This window comes from Protomyctophum bolini, assembly GCF_963924005.1.
Source record: "Protomyctophum bolini genome assembly, chromosome: 13".
Lineage (NCBI taxonomy): Eukaryota > Metazoa > Chordata > Actinopteri > Myctophiformes > Myctophidae > Protomyctophum > Protomyctophum bolini.
The window spans coordinates 3,290,237-3,312,631 of record NC_137874.1 but is presented as its reverse complement, the minus strand read 5'-3'; the positions used below and the strand labels follow the sequence as shown (position 1 = coordinate 3,312,631).

The 22,395-nt window shown below is 44.3% G+C and overlaps 1 protein-coding gene across 1 annotated transcript in view; it reads right to left on the bottom strand.

Annotated features, from left to right (window-relative positions):
- Window positions 1-22,395, bottom strand: part of LOC308327300 (phosphatidylinositol-binding clathrin assembly protein-like) — a gene marked incomplete at its 5' end in the record, with an annotated part of 63,557 nt that overhangs the window by 19,453 nt on the left and 21,709 nt on the right. The window contains 10 exons of the mRNA XM_080780613.1: window positions 330-471; window positions 2,025-2,055; window positions 2,791-2,907; window positions 4,678-4,775; window positions 5,870-6,003; window positions 11,016-11,121; window positions 11,519-11,604; window positions 17,174-17,215; window positions 19,765-19,871; window positions 22,088-22,199. Coding sequence (XP_080636739.1) covers window positions 330-471; window positions 2,025-2,055; window positions 2,791-2,907; window positions 4,678-4,775; window positions 5,870-6,003; window positions 11,016-11,121; window positions 11,519-11,604; window positions 17,174-17,215; window positions 19,765-19,871; window positions 22,088-22,199 — 975 coding nt within the window. The remainder of the gene's footprint in view (window positions 1-329; window positions 472-2,024; window positions 2,056-2,790; window positions 2,908-4,677; window positions 4,776-5,869; window positions 6,004-11,015; window positions 11,122-11,518; window positions 11,605-17,173; window positions 17,216-19,764; window positions 19,872-22,087; window positions 22,200-22,395) is intronic.

Sequence of the window (22,395 nt, the reverse complement as noted above, 5' to 3'; positions counted from 1 at the left end):
TTTTCCCTCACAAAGATACTTTTTCATGTCCATCCCTTTGTAGCTTTTACACATTATTGTTTTATTCCGTGACTCAATGTCACAACATGTCCTCAAAAACATCACCAACTGCATTATGCCGTAGGTGCAAAGTATAGCTTCACTGTAGCTCCCTACGTTTACTAAGTAGCTACTGTAAGAAAGCTTTTAGTGTAGCTCAGTTAAAAATACACTATTTGTCTCCTTACCTTCTTTGCTATTTACCTGCCAATGAATTTTATACTTTAGTGTGTGTGCGTGCGTGCGTGCATGTGTGTGTGTGTGTGTGTGCGTGCGTGCGTGCGCTTTACCATCTGTTGGACAGGCATGGGTGCAGGTGCCATTTGGTGGGTGGCGTGGGTCCAGTTGGTGCTGGTGCACATGGTCTTGGATTGCCAGCCGTTATTGCCCGTCGGCTTCTTCTCCACAAGCTGGCTCCACTGGAGCTCCGGTCTGAAACACACATGACAGCACGTACACACACACAAATATATAGTAAGTAAGTAAGTAGGTATAACGTTTATTTATAGAGCACCTTTCACAGACAATTACAGTCACACAGTGCTTTAACCCATTTAGGCCTGACGTCTTTTTTTTTTTTTTTTATGTCTTTTTTAAAAATGTATTTTTTTCTGAAAAACCTCATGTTTCTATATCAGTGGTTATCAATATTTCAAGGACCCCAGAAATGATATGTATAATATGCCGCCGACCCCCCATCTGAAAATATGTTGTTCCAGGGAGGGACCCCCCCCAGAAGCAAAGATTTTAGTTAAAAACTTCAACTCTGAAAGGATATATATTCAAAGATTTGCGGCACATTTTCACGACTTTTCAAAAAAAGCAGACCTACAAGCTCGTAGCGCGCCACTCGTTGGCGCGCTATGAGCTTGTAGATCTGCTATTTTTCAATAGCTGACATAATGCTTGAAACACCAAAAGGGGTTCCCGCCCCAAAATGGGTTAACGACAATAAAATTAAAACAAGTCAATAGTCAATAAAAACAAGTCAATAACTAAATCACTAATAAAGTAAGACAAAATAGTTAATGGTATGTTCAAACTGTACTAAATTGTTGAAACCTATTACCAATAAAAAAAAAAAAAAAAAAAGCAATCAACATTTAACATTTAACCAGGCCCGGCTATGGAAAAAAGGCCTGTTTAAAAAGGTGAGTTTTCAACAGTCCTTTAAAAATGTCCACAGAATCCACAGTTCTTAAGGTGGAGTGGGAGCTCATTCCATAGCCTATAGGGGCAAAACCTGATCACCTTTAGTTACTAATAGTTTTGTCTGAGGAACAACCAGCAAAGCCTGCAGGGATGTATAGGATATATATACAGAGGCTAAAGGCTCATTCATAGTCTGGATTTTCGGTGGTGAGGTGACAACCGCTCCGGTGGTGAGGTGACCACCGGAGCTGAAATAACGTTGAGCGTTGTGGTGAGTAAAAACCGAGAGAGAAGGGCTGGTGGCGGTGGTTTGCTCTTCACCCTCGGCTCAGTGACGTCATGTTGTAGTCCGGTGGTCACCTCAGTGACGTCATGTTGTAGTCCGGTGGTCACCTCAGTGACGTCATGTTGTAGTCCGGTGGTCAGCTCAGTGACGTCATGTTGTAGTCCGGTGGTCAGCTCAGTGACGTCATGTTGTAGTCCGGTGGTCAGCTCAGTGACGTCATGTTGTGGGTCCGGTGGTCACCTCCACCACCGACTATGAATGAGCCTTAAATCTCATCAAATGGTGGTTCCGTGGCTCAAATGCCCAATAAATAATGGGCCACTGCTTTAACCCATTTAGGCCTGACGTCAACATTTAAAAAAAAGTCTAGCGGTGCCGCGCTACGAACTAGATTTTTGTATAGGTCTGCTATTTGTATAGGTCTGCTATTTTTCAAAAGCTAAAGCGTAACATAACGCTTAGTTAAAACACCAAAAGGGCTTCCCGCCCCAAAATGGGTTAAATTGTGGCTGGTAGACAGCAGACTCGTAACTCGGCTTCCACTCACTTTTTGGCTGGCGTCCCCCCGAATTGCAGGTCTGAAAGGAGACGGAGACACAGACGGTGTGAGACGGACAAAGACACGACAGTAGAGGAACACTTTAGAGACAAAGTCAATCAGAGGTTCTATAGGACAGTGTTTCCCAAACCGTGGCTCGGAATGAATCTTGCAGATGCATTTGTACGGGTCGTGAGTAAATTATAATATCCCTTTTTTTCTTCTTTTTCGTCTTTACATCTTTTCATTAAAGCTGCTATAAGCAATAATATGTCAAAATTTTAATTACTTTATTTCTTTTTTTACATCTAGGTGCATTCAAAGATGTTCCTAGAAGCTTTGTCATTGGTTGGAGAAAGAAAACCCGTCGCACTGACTAACCAATCAAGAAGGAGACAGGCAAATCGACCAATGACAAAGCTTCTAGGACAATCTTTGAATGCAGATGTGTTACAGAGACTAATTGTTTTTGGGAGCGTTCTACCCCTTGCTGGCTGTCTGAATACCAAAAAATAAATAAAATAAAAATCATTAGGGTTAAAAAAAAAAAGCTTTAATCAAAGAAATTCCAGGAATCTAAAAACTTTTAAGAAGTAGTGAAAATATCCGATAGCGGACACCGCGTCGGCGTGCTGTGTGCTTTGCAGATCAGATATTTTCACCAGTTTGGGTCCCCGACATCAAAATGTGTCTTTGAGTCAGTCAGTCTGGAGCTAAAGCGTTGGGGAAGCACCGTCCCCAGAGCGCACGGGGGGCGGGGGGGGGAGACACTCACTGCCGACTAGGTTGGCTAAGGAGGAGTCCAGGTCGTTGGGCAGCATTTTCCCAGAGTGCAACGGGGCTGCGGGGCTGTGGATCTGATGAGTCTGCATGGCCGGCTTCAGCAGATCACCTGTCCGCCAAGCGTGGTTGCCCACGGCGACGTGAGAGGAGAGAGGCGGGGGGCAGAGGAGACAGGGTGAGCCAATCACGTTGCTTCACTGTGTGTGTGTGTGTGTGTGTGTGTGTGTGTGTGTGTGTGTGTTAATCCATTAAATCATAGCGCCCATAGCAGCGGAGCACAATTAGCGACGGACCGGATGTTATCCCGGATGTGGCTGAAGTAGCTTAGATGTAGCCAAAACACTCTAGAGAAGATCGACAACAACGGAAGGCGTGATTAACGCCAATGCGACTAGCAACGGGATCGCAGTGGGCCGTCTAGCTTACTAATATTACTAATATTGTGTCCTGTGCGCTAATCACCATTCAAACTATGTCCAAAATATGCCATGTTTTTACTGTATTATTGTTGTGGGAATGGTAAGATAAATGTCAGAAATAAATACATTTAACATATGTATGTATGTAGTAAGTAAGTAAGTCAGTAAGTACATTTTATTTATAGTGCACATTTCACAGACATCAAAGTGCTTCACAACAATAAAAGCAAAACATATCAATAGTAACAATAGTAATATTAATAATACAAATAAGAATAATGACAAATAAAGCAAAGAAAGAGAAAACAGAACAAACGGCACTGGTAAAAAGAGATAATAATAATCAAGAGATCAATACAGCACTATGTTGCAAAGGCCTGTCTAAAAAGGTGGGCCTTTATTTTATTTTTTAAAAGGTCCACTGAGTAAAATGTATGTATGTATGTATGTATGCCTATTTTATTCTTTATAACAAATCCAGTGTGGCCGGGTGGTGTCTCTCTGTCTCTCCCCCCGTTGTCGTGCTATGTGATTTGAGCCTCTGTCTATGTAATGTAAATTGTGCAGCCTTTTATGGCAATAATAACCAACATAATGTTGGTTAATTTGACAGCCCTAAAATAAAAAAATAAAACACTTTTTATGGTTAAAACAGGTTAGGTTAGTTTGTAGAGCAGCTCTATGAGCATCAAGAGCAGCACCTCCAGACTCTTGAACAGTTTCTACTTGTCAACAATTAGACTGCTGAACAAGAACTAGGACTGGTGACGCCGCCCAGACTGAACTGAATTGGTCTCCTTTTAGTAGAGATTGCTTTATTGCGAACGCAGTGATTGCGAATTCAGTGATTGCGAATTCAGTGAGCACTGACTATGAGACCTAGCAGATCATGTCTGTCTGTCTGTCTGTCTGTCTGTCCCGCTTTTGTGCCCATATATGGAGCTGAGTGATTTGTGTCACCATGACTCAGCCATAACCATATAAGGAGTCCCCAAAGCAGCTATACGTCCAAAACCCAAATATGTACGAGCTGCGTTCGCTTCCCGCGTTTGCGCGTCTTACTGGTATACTATACACATTATCACTATTATTTATTTATTTGTATATGCATACATATTGTACCATGTAGATTAGTCATGTACGATGCACTTTGTGTCTTTCTTTTAACTGCAATGCTGAGCCCTGCACAACACAAGAACTTCACCCATGTTACTTGTGTAATGTGATGTGACAGTATAAAGTTTGATTCTGATTCTATTTTTCTGCTTTGGGCTTATAACGGTTCAAAATGACAAAAACAATAACAATACACGGCATTCATAAAATCACAGTCCTAAACATGCCGAGGTCCTCACCAGGATATAGTAACAAACGTGTGTGTGTGCATGTAAGTGCCGCACGTGCGCGTGTGTTTGTGTGTGTGTGTGCGCGTGTGTGTGTGTGTGTGCGTGCGTTCGTACCTCCCCAGGCATTGTTATTGTTGGGCACAGTGTGTGTGGTCGGGATAGGGGTGAAGCCAGGCTGCAGGGTGAACAGCTCGCTGGTCAGATTTGGCACACTGAAGAGGAGGAGAGGAGAGGGTGAAGGAGGCGCAGCGCTTAGTTCCCAGCTGAAAGCAACACACATCTCACCGTTATGACTCCGGCAACAACCTATGAAACCCATTCTGACCTGAGATCAGATTCTAAAAATGTCTGTCTACACATCTGTGAAAAATCTGTGTTTCTATGTCAGTCGTTTTTTAGATTTTTCAAAAATAGCAGACCTACAAGCTCGCATGAGCCTGTAGATCTGCTATTTTTCAATAGCTAAAGCATAGCGTAATGCTAACACCAAAAGGGGTTCCCGCCCAAAATGGGTTAACCGACCCTCATTTCTTACACAAAGTATAGATGCACGATACATCGGTATAGCGTATCGATAATTGGCCATACAAATGCCATATCTGTATCGAACCGATCTCCAAATATATCACAGATATTGATGACAGGATAATAATGTGACCGTCAATAGCTTTGTACTCGCAGAGCAGCCTGTCTCTGTCTCTTTAAAAGCCCTAACCTGCACCAAAGGGTCCAAACGGTTGCAAGGAGTCAACGCTAAAACCGTCTCGACCCTTTGGTGTGGTTTTGGGGTCGTTGCATTCCATGCGTTGAGTCACGAGGGACGTCAACGTGCAACAGGACATATCACACCGCAGGGACAACGCTAAAACCGTCTCCACCCTTTGGTGTGGTTATAGGGCTTCAGAGCGTCAGAAATTAGTTCACAAACAAAACAAAAATTGTCATTTAAAAAAATTAATATGAATATAATATAATAATATAATATATAATATATCAGAAACAGAATCGGTATCGGCCGATATGACCCTGGAAATAATCAGAGATTGGATATCGGTTATAATTTCAATATCGTCACTATCTCTAACACAAAGCACTAATGAATCCATTGCGCTATATTAAACTTAAGCGGATTCCTCATGTCAAAGACACGGGTGGTGACGGGGTGAACTTCCAAGGAGGGTCCCCAGAAAAATATTTTTTTTAATAACCACTTTCACCCTATATTCTATTTTGCCTTAGAATAAGACCAGAACAAGACAGAACATGGGAGAGGCATTTTTTTGTAAGTATAAGTGCTGGGTCTTACTGGTTGCTGATGGGTACGATGGGTGAGCTGGAGAAGTGGTCGTTGGCTCCGCCACTGCTGTTGGCACTGCCCACTGACTGGGGGCTCGGGGACACGTTGGGCGTCTGCATGTCCATCCCCTTGGTACCGTCCTCCTGCGCCGCAAGGACCACACACAGGAGAGAGCCACGCTATTTAACCCATTTAGGCCTGACGTTTTTTTTTTATTTTTTTTTATGAAAAACCTCATGTTTCTATATCAGTGGTTCTCAATATTTCATGTCAAGGATCCGCCCAAAATATATGAAATTGACCGCTGACCCCCAATCTGAAAATGTGTCGTCCCAGAAGCAAAGATTTGAGTTAAAAACGTTCGCTTTGAAAGAATATAATATTCAAAGCTTTGCACCACGTGTTCATGATTTAAAAAAAATAGCAGACTCTACAAGCTCGTAGCACGCCACTCGGTGGCGCGCTATGATCTTGTAGATAGCTAAATTATAACATAATGTTTAAAACACCAAAAGGGGTAATTCCCGCACAAAATGGGTTAATGCATTTGGACCTGGGACCAGATTCTAACAAAATGTCTTCTAAATCCTGTTTAAAACGGATCGGTGGTGCACTGGTGTGCTCAAAACCTTTTAATGTCAAGGGCCCACAGAATTGTATGTATTTGACCGCGGACCCTCATCTGAGAATATGTTGTTTCAGGGAATATTTGAGTTGAAAACTTTCACTGTGAAAGAATACCCAGCAAACGCGTTCAGGACCTGGACGAATTAGTGACGTCTCTATTGGGGCCAGATCAAGTCAAACCAACCAACTAGTCAGATCTGGCCCAGAATATCATCTGATTTCAACCAACATATACATTCTGCCCGACTAAGAAAGACGTCCCTGGATGAATCAGAGAGAGTCCGATCGAGGCCAGATCAACTTAAGTCACATCATAACTAGTCAGAATAAGATATATTATTTCAACTGGAAATGACGTAAAGATCATCCCCATATGGGCTGTGTTCTGGCCTAGTCCTGAACGTAAAGATCATCCCCATATGGACTGTGATCTGGCCTAGTCCTGAACGTAAAGATCATCCCCATATGGACTGTGATCTGGCCTAGTCCTGAACGTAAAGATCATCCCCATATGGACTGTGATCTGGCCTAGTCCTGAATGTAAAGATCATCCCCATATGGGCTGTGATCTGGCCTAGTCCTGAACGTAAAGATCATCCCCATATGGGATGTGATCTGGCCTAGTCCTGAACGTAAAGATCATCCCCATATGGACTGTGATCTGGCCTAGTCCTGAATGTAAAGATCATCCCCATATGGGCTGTGATCTGGCCTAGTCCTGAACGTAAAGATCATCCCCATATGGGATGTGATCTGGCCTAGTCCTGAACGTAAAGATCATCCCCATATGGGATGTGATCTGGCCTAGTCCTGAACGTAAAGATCATCCCCATATGGGCTGTGATCTGGCCTAGTCCTGAACGTAAAGATCATCCCCATATGGGCTGTGATCTGGGCCTATAGTCCTGAACGTAAAGATCATCCCCATATGGGCTGTGATCTGGCCTATAATCCTGAACGTAAAGATCATCCCCATATGGGCTGTGATCTGGCCTATAATCCTGAACGTAAAGATCATCCCCATATGGGCTGTGATCTGGCCTATAATCCTGAACGTAAAGATCATCCCCATATGGGCTGTGATCTGGCCTATAGTCCTGAACATCACCGGAGTCACTGGAGGACGTCGTCATGACGTCATTTGGCTGGCTGGGTATACAGTATATTCAAAGATTTGCACACGTCTTTACGATAAAAAAGCAGATCTTCAAGCTCGTAGCACGGCACTCTGTGCTGTGCTACGAGCTTATAGATCTGCAATTTTTCAACAGCTACATTTTTTAAATAATGGTTGAAGGTGACGCAGATGCGTTCCAGTCCTTAATGGGTTCAAAGACAGGAGGTATAATGTCACATTTGCATGGTTTGTAAAAGAACCGCGACCTGCAGTGAGCATATTGCATACAGTATAACAACGACCTGCAGTGAGCATATTGCATATAACAACGACCTGCAGTGAGCATATTGCTTATAACAACGACCTGCAGTGATCATATTGCATGTAACAACGACCTGCAGTGATCATATTGCATGTAACAACGACCTGCAGTGAGCATATTGCATATAACAACGACCTGCAGTGAGCATATTGCATGTAACAACGACCTGCAGTGAGCATATTGCATATAACAACGACCTGCAGTGAGCATATTGCATGTAACAACGACCTGCAGTGAGCATATTGCATGTAACAACGACCTGCAGTGAGCATATTGCATACAGTATAACAACGACCTGCAGTGAGCATATTGCATATAACAACGACCTGCAGTGAGCATATTGCATACAGTATAACAACGACCTGCAGTGATCATATTGCATACAGTATAACAACGACCTGCAGTGAGCATATTGCATATAACAACGACCTGCAGTGAGCATATTGCATACAGTATAACAACGACCTGCAGTGAGCATATTGCATATAACAACGACCTGCAGTGAGCATATTGCATATAACAACGACCTGCAGTGAGCATATTGCATACAGTATAACAACGACCTGCAGTGAGCATATTGCATATAACAACGACCTGCAGTGAGCATATTGCATGTAACAACAACCTGCAGTGATCATATTGCATACAGTATAACAACGACCTGCAGTGAGCATATTGCATACAGTATAACAACGACCTGCAGTGAGCATATTGCATACAGTATAACAACGACCTGCAGTGAGCATATTGCATGTAACAACGACCTGCAGTGAGCATATTGCATGTAACAACAACCTGCAGTGAGCATATTGCATGTAACAACGACCTGCAGTGAGCATATTGCATGTAACAACGACCTGCAGTGAGCATATTGCATGTAACAACGACCTGCAGTGAGCATATTGCATACAGTATAACAACGACCTGCAGTGAGCATATTGCATACAGTATAACAACGACCTGCAGTGAGCATATTGCATGTAACAACGACCTGCAGTGAGCATATTGCATACAGTATAACAACGACCTGCAGTGAGCATATTGCATGTAACAACGACCTGCAGTGAGCATATTGCATACAGTATAACAACGACCTGCAGTGAGCATATTGCATGTAACAACGACCTGCAGTGAGCATATTGCATGTAACAACAACCTGCAGTGAGCATATTGCATGTAACAACGACCTGCAGTGAGCATATTGCATGTAACAACGACCTGCAGTGAGCATATTGCATATAACAACGACCTGCAGTGAGCATATTGCATGTAACAACGACCTGCAGTGAGCATATTGCATATAACAACGACCTGCAGTGAGCATATTGCATGTAACAACGACCTGCAGTGAGCATATTGCATGTAACAACGACCTGCAGTGAGCATATTGCATACAGTATAACAACGACCTGCAGTGAGCATATTGCATGTAACAACGACCTGCAGTGAGCATATTGCATGTAACAACAACCTGCAGTGAGCATATTGCATGTAACAACGACCTGCAGTGAGCATATTGCATGTAACAACGACCTGCAGTGAGCATATTGCATATAACAACGACCTGCAGTGAGCATATTGCATGTAACAACGACCTGCAGTGAGCATATTGCATATAACAACGACCTGCAGTGAGCATATTGCATGTAACAACGACCTGCAGTGAGCATATTGCATGTAACAACGACCTGCAGTGAGCATATTGCATGTAACAACGACCTGCAGTGAGCATATTGCATATACTGTACAACGCATGATTTGCAGAGTGGATGCATTTAATAGTCTAGTCTTGTGCGGTGCTGCTGCTGAATGTTATTAATTCCTTTGCCTCAGTGGTGAAAACATTGTCTCTCGCCCTCCTCTTTCCGTCGCCTTCAACTCAAACGTTTGCTCAATTCTTTTCTAATTAATTTGTTCCCTCACATACGATACATTTTCTAATTAATTTGGACTCATTTAATACCTCCCCCCCCACCCATTTTCCTCTCCCTCAACAAACCCCCCCCCCCACCACAGGACAGGGTTTTGTTATGTTTGGACTGTGCAGAATCCATGTTGTATTTTCTGCGCAGCTAATAGTGCTGCGTTAGTGGGCTGGGAGTTCAGCATTCAGATCAATGCGGCAGCCAATGTTCTTTGACAACAACGCATCGACAAAGATGTGCGTGGCAGAAAATGCCCAATGCCTATAACGCCTTCCAGATTGGCGCACGCACGCACGCACGCACGCACGCACGCACGCACTCACGCACGCACGCTCGGCTCAAACAAGCTATGTAATTATTTCGCTGCCACGAACATCTAATAGGGTTTTTCTGCTCAAATGAAAGCGAAAAGCACACAGAAATGTATGCATTAATTATAGTGTGCTGTGCAGGACTCGGGGGAGAGAGAGAGAGAGAGAGAGAGAGAGAGGGAGAGAGAGAGAGAGAGAGATAACTACAACAAGCAGATGGACAGCCATGATAGCGTCGTATCAACCAGCGGCGCGTAGAAACATCTGTGTGTTTATTTATTTTTAACCCCTTTCGGACTGACACCAGATTCTACAAAATGTCTTCTAAAATGACAGTTAGTGCGGCGCTCGGTGCCGCGCTATACGAGCTTGTAGATCTGCTGTTTTTCCAACAGCTAAAGTATAGCATAATCCTTAAAACACCACATGGGGGTTCCCGTCCTGAATGGGTTGATTATTTTTGCTAAGGAGTACTCTTTGCTATACAAACCACATAACATCAGAAAGGCAAGAATGCCTAGTTAGCGGCTGTTCTAAAATCCAAGAGAGATGGACAGCTGGTATAGTTTGACTCCTGAAACACTCTTCCAGCGAGACTTCCCTATAGCCTGCATGCGTTCCAGGCTGAATTGAGTATTGACGATATTCAGACCGCTGCCATCTTGCCAGCAAGGTGCAACTTCCCATAGACATCCCATTCATCCAAACAGAAAAGGCCCTATCTAATTGTATTAAACAACGTCAAACTCGCCAACATTGCAGCCGTCTGGAAAGCTTGAATTGAATTATATAATAATACAAGAATACAATAGAATACAAGAGAAGAATTGGAACTTGGGAAGCTATGCCTGACCTTGTGTTGCTGTGGTTGTCTGTTGTCGTCGGTCTTGTCGTCGATGTGGCTGAGAGAGATACCAGTGCTGGACAGAGAGGAGACTGCACTGGACAGAGTGCTGGACCTGAAAGTTAACACACACACACACACACACACACACACACACACACACACACACACACACACACACACACACACACACACACACACTAGCCATTAGAGCTCCTGTTTTGGTCAATGTTGTTAACCCATTTAGACCGTACGACGCGTGGGAACATCATAACTAATCCAACCGACGGGTTGCTATAGGCGCATTTTCAATGATTTCAAACGAGAGAAAGAGTTGGCCTCTGAGTTAAATTAACATTGATTTTACAAAATGAATTGGGGGTCACAGAGATAGAAATGCCATTAAATGGGGGTCCGTATAGCCTGTTGCATAATTATCAAACTGGGAAATTAAATGAAATGTACTATACGCGCGGTATGTGTCAGTGGTGGTGTCGTTGTTACCATCTTACCGGCTGGCGTTGCAGTACTCCTTGATTTTCCTGCCCTCCAGCGAGGCCAGGTGCTGCTCCAGGGCCTCCAGGAGAGAGCTGGGGGCCTGTTTGGGGGGGAGGGGAACGGGCAGGGCAAGGGGGGGGGGGGGGGGCAGACATTACCATGGGAGAACAGTGTGGCCAAGAAAGGGAAGACACATGCTATCCTCTCTCTCTATCTCTCTCTCTCTCTCTCTCGCTTTATTTTACACACACACACACACACACACACACACACACACACACACACACACACACACACACACGTCTCACACGCAGAGAAAAATGTCCTTTAATTCACGTCCACTCTTCTCTATATAGATGCTATAGGTTAGAACATATTATTTGCGTTTGCATGGGGGGGGGTGGTGGTGGTGGGGAGGGGGGGGGGGGGGCAGCCAGTCAGTCACTGGGTTTCATGGGGCTTTGATTGGACATGCATGCACACAGCAGGTCGTTAAGCAGCAGCAGCAGCAAGGATCATGCAAGCGAGGAGGAGTCCACAGCAGAGGTGACAGACAGGGCTCTCAGGGCAGCACGGAACATTGCCTCACTCCTGGCAGGACTCCAGAGGTATACAGGACAGACAGACAGAAAAGGCACACGCACGCACACGGTAGTACCTAACCGTCTAACTACTGTATAATAAGCCCATGCACAAGGCGTTCTTCTTGCACAAACACGCTCGTCCACACACGGCACCAACGACGAGCACACGCACACACACACACACACACACACACACACACACACACACACACACACACACAGGAAAGGAAGAATTGCAGTCCTTCGATAAAAGAGTTAACCCATGGATTCCACTTCACGTGTCAGATTCAGATGCAAATTCCACACATTGAATTGGTTTTAGTCTAGAGGTTTTTCAGAGCCAGTTGGTTTTTTAGAGCCTCGGGTTTGTCACGAATTGCGTTTTTTCCGGATGACAAACGAGGCCTTGCAGGGGAAGCCCGGGACAGTTAACTCGTTGAAACACAAATCGTCTGGCGAAAACAGGGTATATGTGCACGTTGAGGGTATAAACTGGGTATGTGCACGTTGAGGGTATAAACAGGGTATGTGCACGTTGAGGGTATAAACAGGGTATGTGCACGTTGAGGGTATAAACAGGGTATATGTGCACGTTGAGGGTATAAACTGGGTATGTGCACGTTGAGGGTATAAACTGGGTATGTGCACGTTGAGGGTATAAACACGGTATGTGCACGTTGAGGGTATAAACAGGGTATATGTGCACGTTGAGGGTATAAACTGGGTATGTGCACGTTGAGCAGCGAGTCAGCGTCACTTCCAAAGTGAGACAAACAGTGGTGGAAGAAGTTCTCAGATTTTCTACCCATTTAGACCTGTTACCTGTAAACCAACGACAACCAACACAAAAAAACCCCAAAAAAAACAACACCATTGAAATATTTTTGAAAAAGATCAATGCATTCCACCCACAATGCATTGGGGTGTCTCCGGAAGATATGTTTAGCATCTTTTAATAAGGGCCTTTCTCGGCCCCGCCCCTCTCACATTGTTTATATTGTGTTTAGTTTCCCAGATGGCCGCAGCACCAGGAGGGGGTGGGGCGGAGGTGAGCGGGTGAGGGGTCGACATATGCCCTTACTGGGCTGCGTTCAAGACACTTGCCTTGTGTCTGACACCTGACTTGTGTCTGAACACAGCTGTGTCTGAACACAGCAATGGAAGCCCATATGGTTTGACCAAACATTTTGTTTGATGGAGGGGAGGGGGGGCAGAACAAAAGGTGTCAGACACAAGGCAAGTGTCTTGAATGCAGCCCAATAAGGGCATATGTCGACCCCGCCCGCTCACCTCCGCCCCACCCCCTCCTGGTGCTGCGGCCATCTTGGAAACTAAACACAATATAAACAGTGGGAGAGGCGTGGGGCCGAGAAAGGCGCTTATTGTCCAGAGAAGCTCACGAAACGAGGACCGAAATGTGGCGCTGGAAGAAATGAAAAAATGGACGACTCAAATGGCTCAGGCTGGCATGTCCCTGGGATGGAGCAGCTATAGCTATAGGACCGCATCAAACGCAGATTGAGTCGACCCAACTGGAAAGAGGCCAAAAAAAGCAACCTGGCAGAGAACTGAAGACGGCAAACCTATAACATTGGGGCGAGGCACAGCATGCACAGGACCAGATGGAAGCAGATATACTGTACTGTCAACAGCCTCATTAGTTCCACAAGAAAACCAAGAGGATCAACTAGCCTTAAAATGTTACTTAACACTTTTCTTTGCCCAGGAATCTTTCCGAATAAAGGCGCTAGAGTGCCCAGCATATGAGGCAGATTTTACTCCGATTTTACTTAGTTGCCTGGCAGCGGGGCGGCCCTGTCAAAAAAATGATTTTAGCGATCCGCTTTTATATCATTAAAAAAGACCTTAAGACGTCCCCAGACGCCATGGGCCTCCTACGGGTGTAATTCTAAAGACGTCTGGAGCACAAATCCTGTTAAATATGGTACTTCAGTTACTTTCCACCACTGGAAACAAGGGGTGGGATGTGTGGGTTTGTTTTGGGACGTTACATATCGTCTCTGTCGGGCAGAATTAAAGCTCTTATCTCCATTGTTTTTGGTGAATGAATGTCCTACTTGATCACACTACACTACAGTGTCACACGGAAGCTTCAAAAGTAGCAGATCTACAAGCTCGAAGGGCGATTTTGCCCTTTTTCTTTTTCAATTTGAATCTTGAAGAGTAACCGTTTTGTCTGGAGCGGATGATATCGCTACGTCATGTTGTAGTATTGTTTTGTAGTCATCAGGATGATGTCGTTACGTCATGTTGTAGTCATTGTTTTGTAGTCATCAGGATGATGTCGTTACGTCATGTTGTAGTCTTGTTTTGTAGTCATCAGGGTGATGTCGTTACGTCATGTTGTAGTATTGTTTTGTAGTCATCAGGATGATATCGCTACGTCATGTTGTAGTATTGTTTTGTAGTCATCAGGATGATATCGTTACGTCATGTTGTAGTCTTGTTTTGTAGTCATCAGGATGATATCGTTACGTCATGTTGTAGTCATTGTTTTGTAGTCATCAGGATGATGTCGTTACGTCATGTTGTAGTCTTGTTTTGTAGTCATCAGGATGATGTCGTTACGTCATGTTGTAGTATTGTTTTGTAGTAATCAGGATGATGTTGTTACGTCATGTTGTAGTCTTGTTTTGTAGTCATCAGGATGATGTCGTTACGTCATGTTGTAGTCTTGTTTTGTAATCATCAGGATGATGTCGTTACGTCATGTTGTAGTCTTGTTTTGTAGTCATCAGGATGATGTCGTTACGTCATGTTGTAGTATTGTTTTGTAATCATCAGGATGATGTCGTTACGTCATGTTGTAGTATTGTTTTGTAATCATCAGGATGATGTCGTTACGTCATGTTGTAGTATTGTTTTGTAGTCATCAGGATGATGTCGTTACGTCATGTTGTAGTATTGTTTTGTAGTCATCAGGATGATGTCGTTACGTCATGTTGTAGTATTGTTTTGTAGTCATCAGGATGATATCGTTACGTCATGTTGTAGTCTTGTTTTGTAGTCATCAGGATGATGTCGTTACGTCATGTTGTAGTAATGTTTTGTAGTCATCAGGATGATGCCGTTACGTCATGTTGTAGTCTTGTTTTGTAGTCATCAGGATGATATCGTTACGTCATGTTGTAGTAATGTTTTGTAATCATCAGGATGATGCCGTTACGTCATGTTGTAGTAATGTTTTGTAGTCATCAGGATGATGTCGTTACGTCATGTTGTAGTCTTGTTTTGTAGTCATCAGGCAGGAAGAATCTTCCCTTTCCCTCAAACCGGAAGAATAACAATAAAAGCTCTCGTAGCCTGCGGCTTTTATCGAGAAAAATCGGTTTGAGGGAAAAGGAAGTTCCAGGTGACTGACGACTACACAACAATACGACAACATGACGTAGCGATATCACACGCTCCCGACCGGATCATAAACCCGAAAAGGAATGCTGCCCATAGGCTACCGTTTTGGACATACGAGGTTTCCATGCCGTCCGACAGAGACGTAAACACACGTGCGATACCCATGGTTTTCAGCCGGAGCTTTTGTGTTTCAGACTCGGAGAACGACAAAGATCTAACAAAACAACAACAAGCCCAAGAGAAGAACAGAGACAATATTTATCATAAACGTATTATTTTTATAGGGGGAAAGAGAGAAAAATGCGAATTCTGGATATCCTTCTTAAAGAGAAATCTAGAATGTGCTACAAACAAATTTTGAAAGGAAAACAGACACACGTCTATCTCAGTGGAGGCATGGATCACTTTGTGTTGAATAGGAGCATAGAATGCCCTCATAAGCACTACACAGCATCTAGAAAAGGTCAACCGCACTTAATTTCATTCGTGGTTCGACAAATGTTCAATCATGTGATTATTCAAAATGTTTATTTTATACATTTTGATATCTATAACGTGATATGCAGCACTTATGATGGCATTGTGTGCACGCCTATCCAAGTCATATTTTTTTTGCAGAAACCTATTTAGTAGAAGACCATTCGCTGCTCTCCCCACAGCTGTAGTGCACAGGGACAATCTTTTCAGGACACAGTTTGGACAGTGATCATTTTGCTCGAAGAACTTTTTTAATTTTTATAGCTATATGCTGCGCTTGACTATATGACTTCAAAATAAATGTTTAGATAATCAACCAAGCGTGGCTAACTGCATCTTTATTTCCATGATAAGCAATCAAATCAGGGGGGAAATGAGGCTTGATATTTGCACTGGGGAAAATGTCAGGAAAAGACTGCAAGGACATTTGAGGAGACTTGAATTGAAAGCAGTTGCCGTTTAACCACATAAACCCCGTCGTATTTTTGGGCATGTCATATAATGCAATAAAATGCAAATTCCCCAAAATTCAAGAAAGATTTTTTTTCTTCTTTTAAATGGCTAAAATAGCAGACCTATACAAGCTCACAATGAGTCACACTCACTGCGACATGTTGTGAACTTGTTTAGCTGTGTTGGTCGTACGACAAAGCATAGAGGGCTTAAACGTGGTTAAAGTAAGACACATACACTGTCTAATGCTCCATTACACACATCTGGAATGGAAAGCTATATGCCAAATGTTTATCAACTTTAATGCTGGTCAAAATGCTAAGGCCATAAAACTCACGTCAGATATTTGTCAGTAATTGAGAGTATAGCCTAGATCATTTAGCTTCTGCTAAATGCCTAAAAGTGTCGATAAAGACAGTATGTACTAATCACTATGAGGTGAAATAAAATAAAGACAGTGTGTTATGTACTAATCACTAATTATAAATTATATAAGATGAAAATGGCTAGAAAGAGAGAGAGAGAGAGAGAGAGAGAGAGAGGAAGGGTGGAGGAGAGAATATGTGAGTAGGGAATGAGAGTGCTTTAAGACATGAAGTAACATGGTTCAGCTATAAGGTCGACTAATTGATAGATTTTATTGATTGACTTATCGATTAATTTATCGATGTATTGAGTGTGGAGTGATTGACTGTTTGATTTGATTTGATTGATTGATTGATTTGATTTGATTGATTTGATTGATTGATTGATTGATTTGATTGAGATGAGATGTGGACTGACCTGTGTGAGATCGGGGCTGTCGCCCTGATCTATCCCAACTCGCTGTGTCACAAAAAAGGGAGGGAAGAGAGGGGGGGTGGGGGGGGGGGGATGAGGGGGGGGGGGGGGGGCGAGGCAAACAACAACAACAATAACAACAAAACAAAAGAAACAAAACCAAAATGTAAAGCAAAACGTAAAGAATTGAAACCAAACCCTCCCCCTCCCCCCCAAAAGAATAAATAAAAACGAACCACAGAATTGAAGAAAAAAAACCGTATTTTTCTTTTTACGTGAACGAAAAATAAATAAAAGAGGGGGGGGGGAGGGGACCGTGAAGGAGGATAAGAGGAGGAGGAGGAGGAGGAGGAGGACGAGGAGAAAGAGGAGGAGGAGGAGGAGGAGGAGGAGGAGGGGGAGGGGAACGTGAAGGAGGATAAGAGGAGGAGGAGGAGGACGAGGAGGACGAGGAGAAAGAGGAGGAGGAGGAGGAGGAGGAGGAGGAGGAGGAGGGAGAAAGAGGAATCAAAACTGAAGCATTCGTTACGTCATGCAGCGGCTCCGAAAGTATATAAACGAACCAAGGACAACCGAGGAGGGGGAGGGGGGGAGGGGTGGGCGCGTGCACACCCACACACACACACACACACACCTATATTTGTGCATGTGTGTATGTATTATATATCCATATACATATATATCAGCCTGCATCTCACATAAGCACGTAAATATGTACGAAATCGCAATTCCGTTACATACGTACACGGCTATAGTGCTATTTCACCGTGGCTGGGTCGGGGCGGCCGAAGTGCTATTTCACCGTATAGCTGGGTCGGGGCGGCCGAAGTGCTATTTCACCGTATAGCTGGGGTCGGGGCGGCCGAAGTGCTATTTCACCGTATAGCTGGGTCGGGGCGGCCGAAGTGCTATTTCACCGTATAGCTGGGTCGGGGCGGCCGAAGTGCTATTTCACCGTATAGCTGGGGTCGGGGCTGGGTGAGTTCGGGTTTGACATTATTGACGGGGCTGAGTCGGCTCTATACCGAACGTCGCAACGCTCGACGCGGCAAACCGTTCAGTGGTGTGTCTCCCGTGGCTCAAGATTGGTATATAGTCATAAAACCACGTGGAGGATTTAAGTGTCCTATATGTACGGATTGTTTGTGCTTTCTAGTCGTGTATACGGAATTGCAATTCCGTAGATATCTGCGCATTTCTGTGAGATCGGGGCTGCACATGTACATACACACACGCACGCACGCACGCACGCACGCACGCACGCACGCACACGCGCGCACACTGACATCTGGAGAGAGCTGGTTTTGAAATGAATGGTGTGAGAACACAGGTTGGAGGCAGACAGCAGGTCACAGTGACTGCGGTGGTGGTGTGAGAAGAACATCCAAAAGGGGAAAGAGGACACTTTGACTAATGTTGACTTTGAAACGCAAAGAGGGAACGGAGGGGGGAGGGGGAGGGGGAGGGGGGGTGTAGGGCATACAAATGACACAAGACAGACAGACATTTTTTTGTTAGACAGGTAAATGAATGGGGTCTTTAAAGTCAACGTTAGTTAGAGTAGAGTTAGAGTTTGAGCCGTTGCGTCCCCCCCTTTTTTTGCTCCTTTTTTCACTTTTCTTTAATAAAATAAGAACGGAACCAAAGCATGTGAGAGGAAGCCTTTGACGATGAGGTTTTTTTTTTCCTTTTTTGGGGGGGAGGGGGGGGGGGGGGTTACTTTTTTTTATTTATGTAAAGCTTTATCAATAACAAGTACTCTGAATTTAATAACAGCCATTGCAAACGATTTTTAAAAACAGGAAGGAAGGAGGAAATTAGTCAAGAAAGAAGGGGGGAGAGAGAGGGGGCGATATAGACAGGAAAAAAAGCTTCTCGGGGGGAGAGAGGGGGGGGGGCATGCAGTGCAGGCATGTGAACAGGCAGCACGCTATAGGTGGTCCTTGGACATTACGCCGTGTATATGAGTAAGCTCAGTGGCTATATACCACACCGCCTGTAAAGTCACGATTTTGGCAAAGAAAGGCGAGGAGAGAGACAGAGAGAGAGAGAGAGAGAGAGAGAGAGACAGGAGAGAGAGAGAGAGGAGAGACATTGAAGGCGAGTACTGAGAAGTAGTAGTAGTAGTAGTAGTACCCGAATCCCCCCCCCCCCAGGACTCTGATCTAGGATCAGCTTGTATCCCTCGTATAAGGTTGAGGTTTAATACGACATGCAGATCCTAAATCAGGTCACACACAACCTTCCACATGGGGGGGGGGGGGGGGGGATCGAGGCTGCATCTCGATAGGTTAAAGTTGTCAACAACGTTTTTCCTATCACCGCTATAAATCGGCCTTCTCCGTCCTATTACAGGAGAGAAGAAGAAAACGCCGAGAGATGCGAGGTGTAGGAGAGAAGGGAGAGCAGGGAGAGCAGAGGAAGTGGAGCCGTTTTGTTAGGTTTTTATAACCGTACGAGATGCACTCCGGACCTCCCGGACACTAGGGGGGGGTGTCTTTTGCTCAGCGCGGCATCCCTGGGGAGGAGGACGGGGGGGGGGGGGGGGGGGGGGGGGGAGGACGGGTGAGTGAGACCAAACGGACGTTTATTACCTCTGCCACTTTGAGGAACTCTGACAGTCTGGTCATCCTGTTGAGGAAGATCCTGTAGATGTCCAGCGCGTCTTTACACTGGTTCTTCTTCATGTCAAAGTATTTCTCTGCAGAGAAGAAGGAAGTGCACGTATAAGAAATAAACATAGCGTTTCACCGTGCACACAGGGAGACGGAGCGTTTGTTTTTTTGCCGTTGTGGAATGAATGCACTCGAATGCAACGCTCAGCGATGCCCCCCGTACCTTCACCACCACCGTCGAAGCCCACCTCTTCAATATTGCTTTCCCTGTTTTTAACGATTTTATTCCAAAAATAGTGAAAGTTGCCAAGTTTAGTTAATGCTCTAATCCAGAGAAACATATAATATAGAAACATGTAATATCAATAAGTATATCTGAGGACGACCTAGAGAGAGAGTATGAATTAACAGCAACAAAGCAACATATTTATTTTTATCGGAAAAGCTAGATCAAACCTGTGATGAACGAGGCGTCACCGAATGAATAGTCTGACGTGGAATATGCTGTTTTTGTTAAGAATCTCTCAAGGACACTTTGACAGGGAGAGGAGCGGCAAAATAGATCCCCACACAGATTGTCCACACAAGCAGGGCAGATATATCTAGAAAGTTCCTTTTAAGGCCTATAGAGATTAGTGTTAGATTGAGTTCAGTTCACTTTGAATCTCCAGCAAAAGCATTTTCATGCTAAGGCGTTGCTGAGATAGAACGTTCACACAAGGTTGGGACGGACGGACGGACGGACGGACGGACGGACGGACAGACAGACAGACAGACAGACAGACAGACAGACAGACAGACAGACAGACAGACAGACAGACAGACAGACAGACAGATAGACAGACAGACGGGTGCCTCTGGGTCTATTCGTCCTTACATCTCGTTTATGGATCGCTGGTTCACAAATGTCACATTACGATGCTCTGACACAGGTGTGGTCCATGAGGACATAATTGTGAACACACCTTTCACCTTTCTAAAAACGGAACGTCCACAAAGGACGACGAGTGACTCAAATGCGTTGCAAAAACCCAGATTTCCATAATTAGCCCCGGTAGTGCTGGTTACTAGCATGTCATGATTTCATTGTACTGTAGTTTTTAGCTTAAGCTGAAAGACAAAACTACAAAATAAGCCTGCGTTGTATGACAAACAGCAAGAATATCCTATGTATACGGCTCACTCACAGCGCTGTAGACTGGCTATTTCTCTTCGCTAGTTTTTTTTAACCAGTTGTGCGTGCATTCTCCTACCTAGCATATTACAGTAGTTGTGTATTTATTTAAAGCAGTGGCTCTCACAGGTGTGATCCAGGGGCCCTCATGGTTCCTTGAGGGGGTTCCAAATGGACCCATTATAGGTCTGTAACTCTGAGAGTGTAACACATGGACCCAAATGGACCCTTACAGGTCTGTAACTCTGAGAGTGTAGTAGTAAAGCTACAAATGGAACCAAATGGACCCTTTTATAACTTTTAACTCTGATACTGTACAAATGGAATCAAATGGGACTCTTATGGGTCCATTTGCTTTTACTCTCAGAGTTATGGGGGTCCTTGAAATTAAAAGGTTTGAGAACCTGTATGCAATGGCTTATCTCTTGTAAAAAGAGAGACCAGCCTATTCTCCAAACCATCATATCTTATGCTTTGCTAGGTTGTATAAAATAATATTGGGTCAATTTAATTTGCAGGACTCGCCTCACGCACAGCTGCCTTGTCTGTGTTGTTGACATGACATGGGCTGCAGGACAGAACTTTTATTTGTGACAGACACAGTTCCTTTGCAGACAATACAATCTGCTTCTCATTGGTCAGTCACAAAGCTAAGAAAACAGTAGCCAACTTTTTCTGCATGTCAATGATGAGATAGTTCTTTGGCATTTCAAGCTTTCCTCACGGAGAGAAGACAACACAACAGTCTATCTGCAGACAGCAGAGCAGCCAGCGAGCCTTTCTCTGATCTGCAGTTGGGACCAGTCAGTGCTGTCAGCGCGCAGCTCATGCATGCAGAGTTATGAATAATACACATTCCTGGGTTCGGGCTGAAAGTCCACCTCTCACAGTGTTTTTCCACTACGAACCATTGAACGTGCATTCTAATACACATTGGTCTGTGAGCTTAGCGATACACTACAGGCGATACGCGTAAAACCCCGGACATTTGAAGGAATTTATAAAACCCCTCCGGACTGCCCGGACAGCCCCCCAAAAGAGGACTTGTCCGGGCAAAAGAGGACGTATGGTAAGCCTAGCAAATTGATGTCTGGTGTGTGTCTGTGCCTGCATGGGAGAGTCTCTTACCTAGCATATTGATGACCCCTTCATTGTAGGCAGCAAACAACCGTATGGAGTCTTTGAAGAGCAACATGAAAGCCGCGTTGATCACGCCATTGGTCAACTCGTTAGAGTTGGGCTGGAGGCAGAGAGATGAAAGAGAGGGAGACAAACACGACGGAATATAGAGAAAAAAAGACAGAGAGAGAGGAGGGGTGTTTGAGTAGTTTAGTAGAGAAAAACAGTCAGTATCATGGTCAGTACCATGTCAGTATCATGGCGGTATCATGTCGGTATCATGTCAGTATCATGTCAGTATCATGGTCAGTATCATG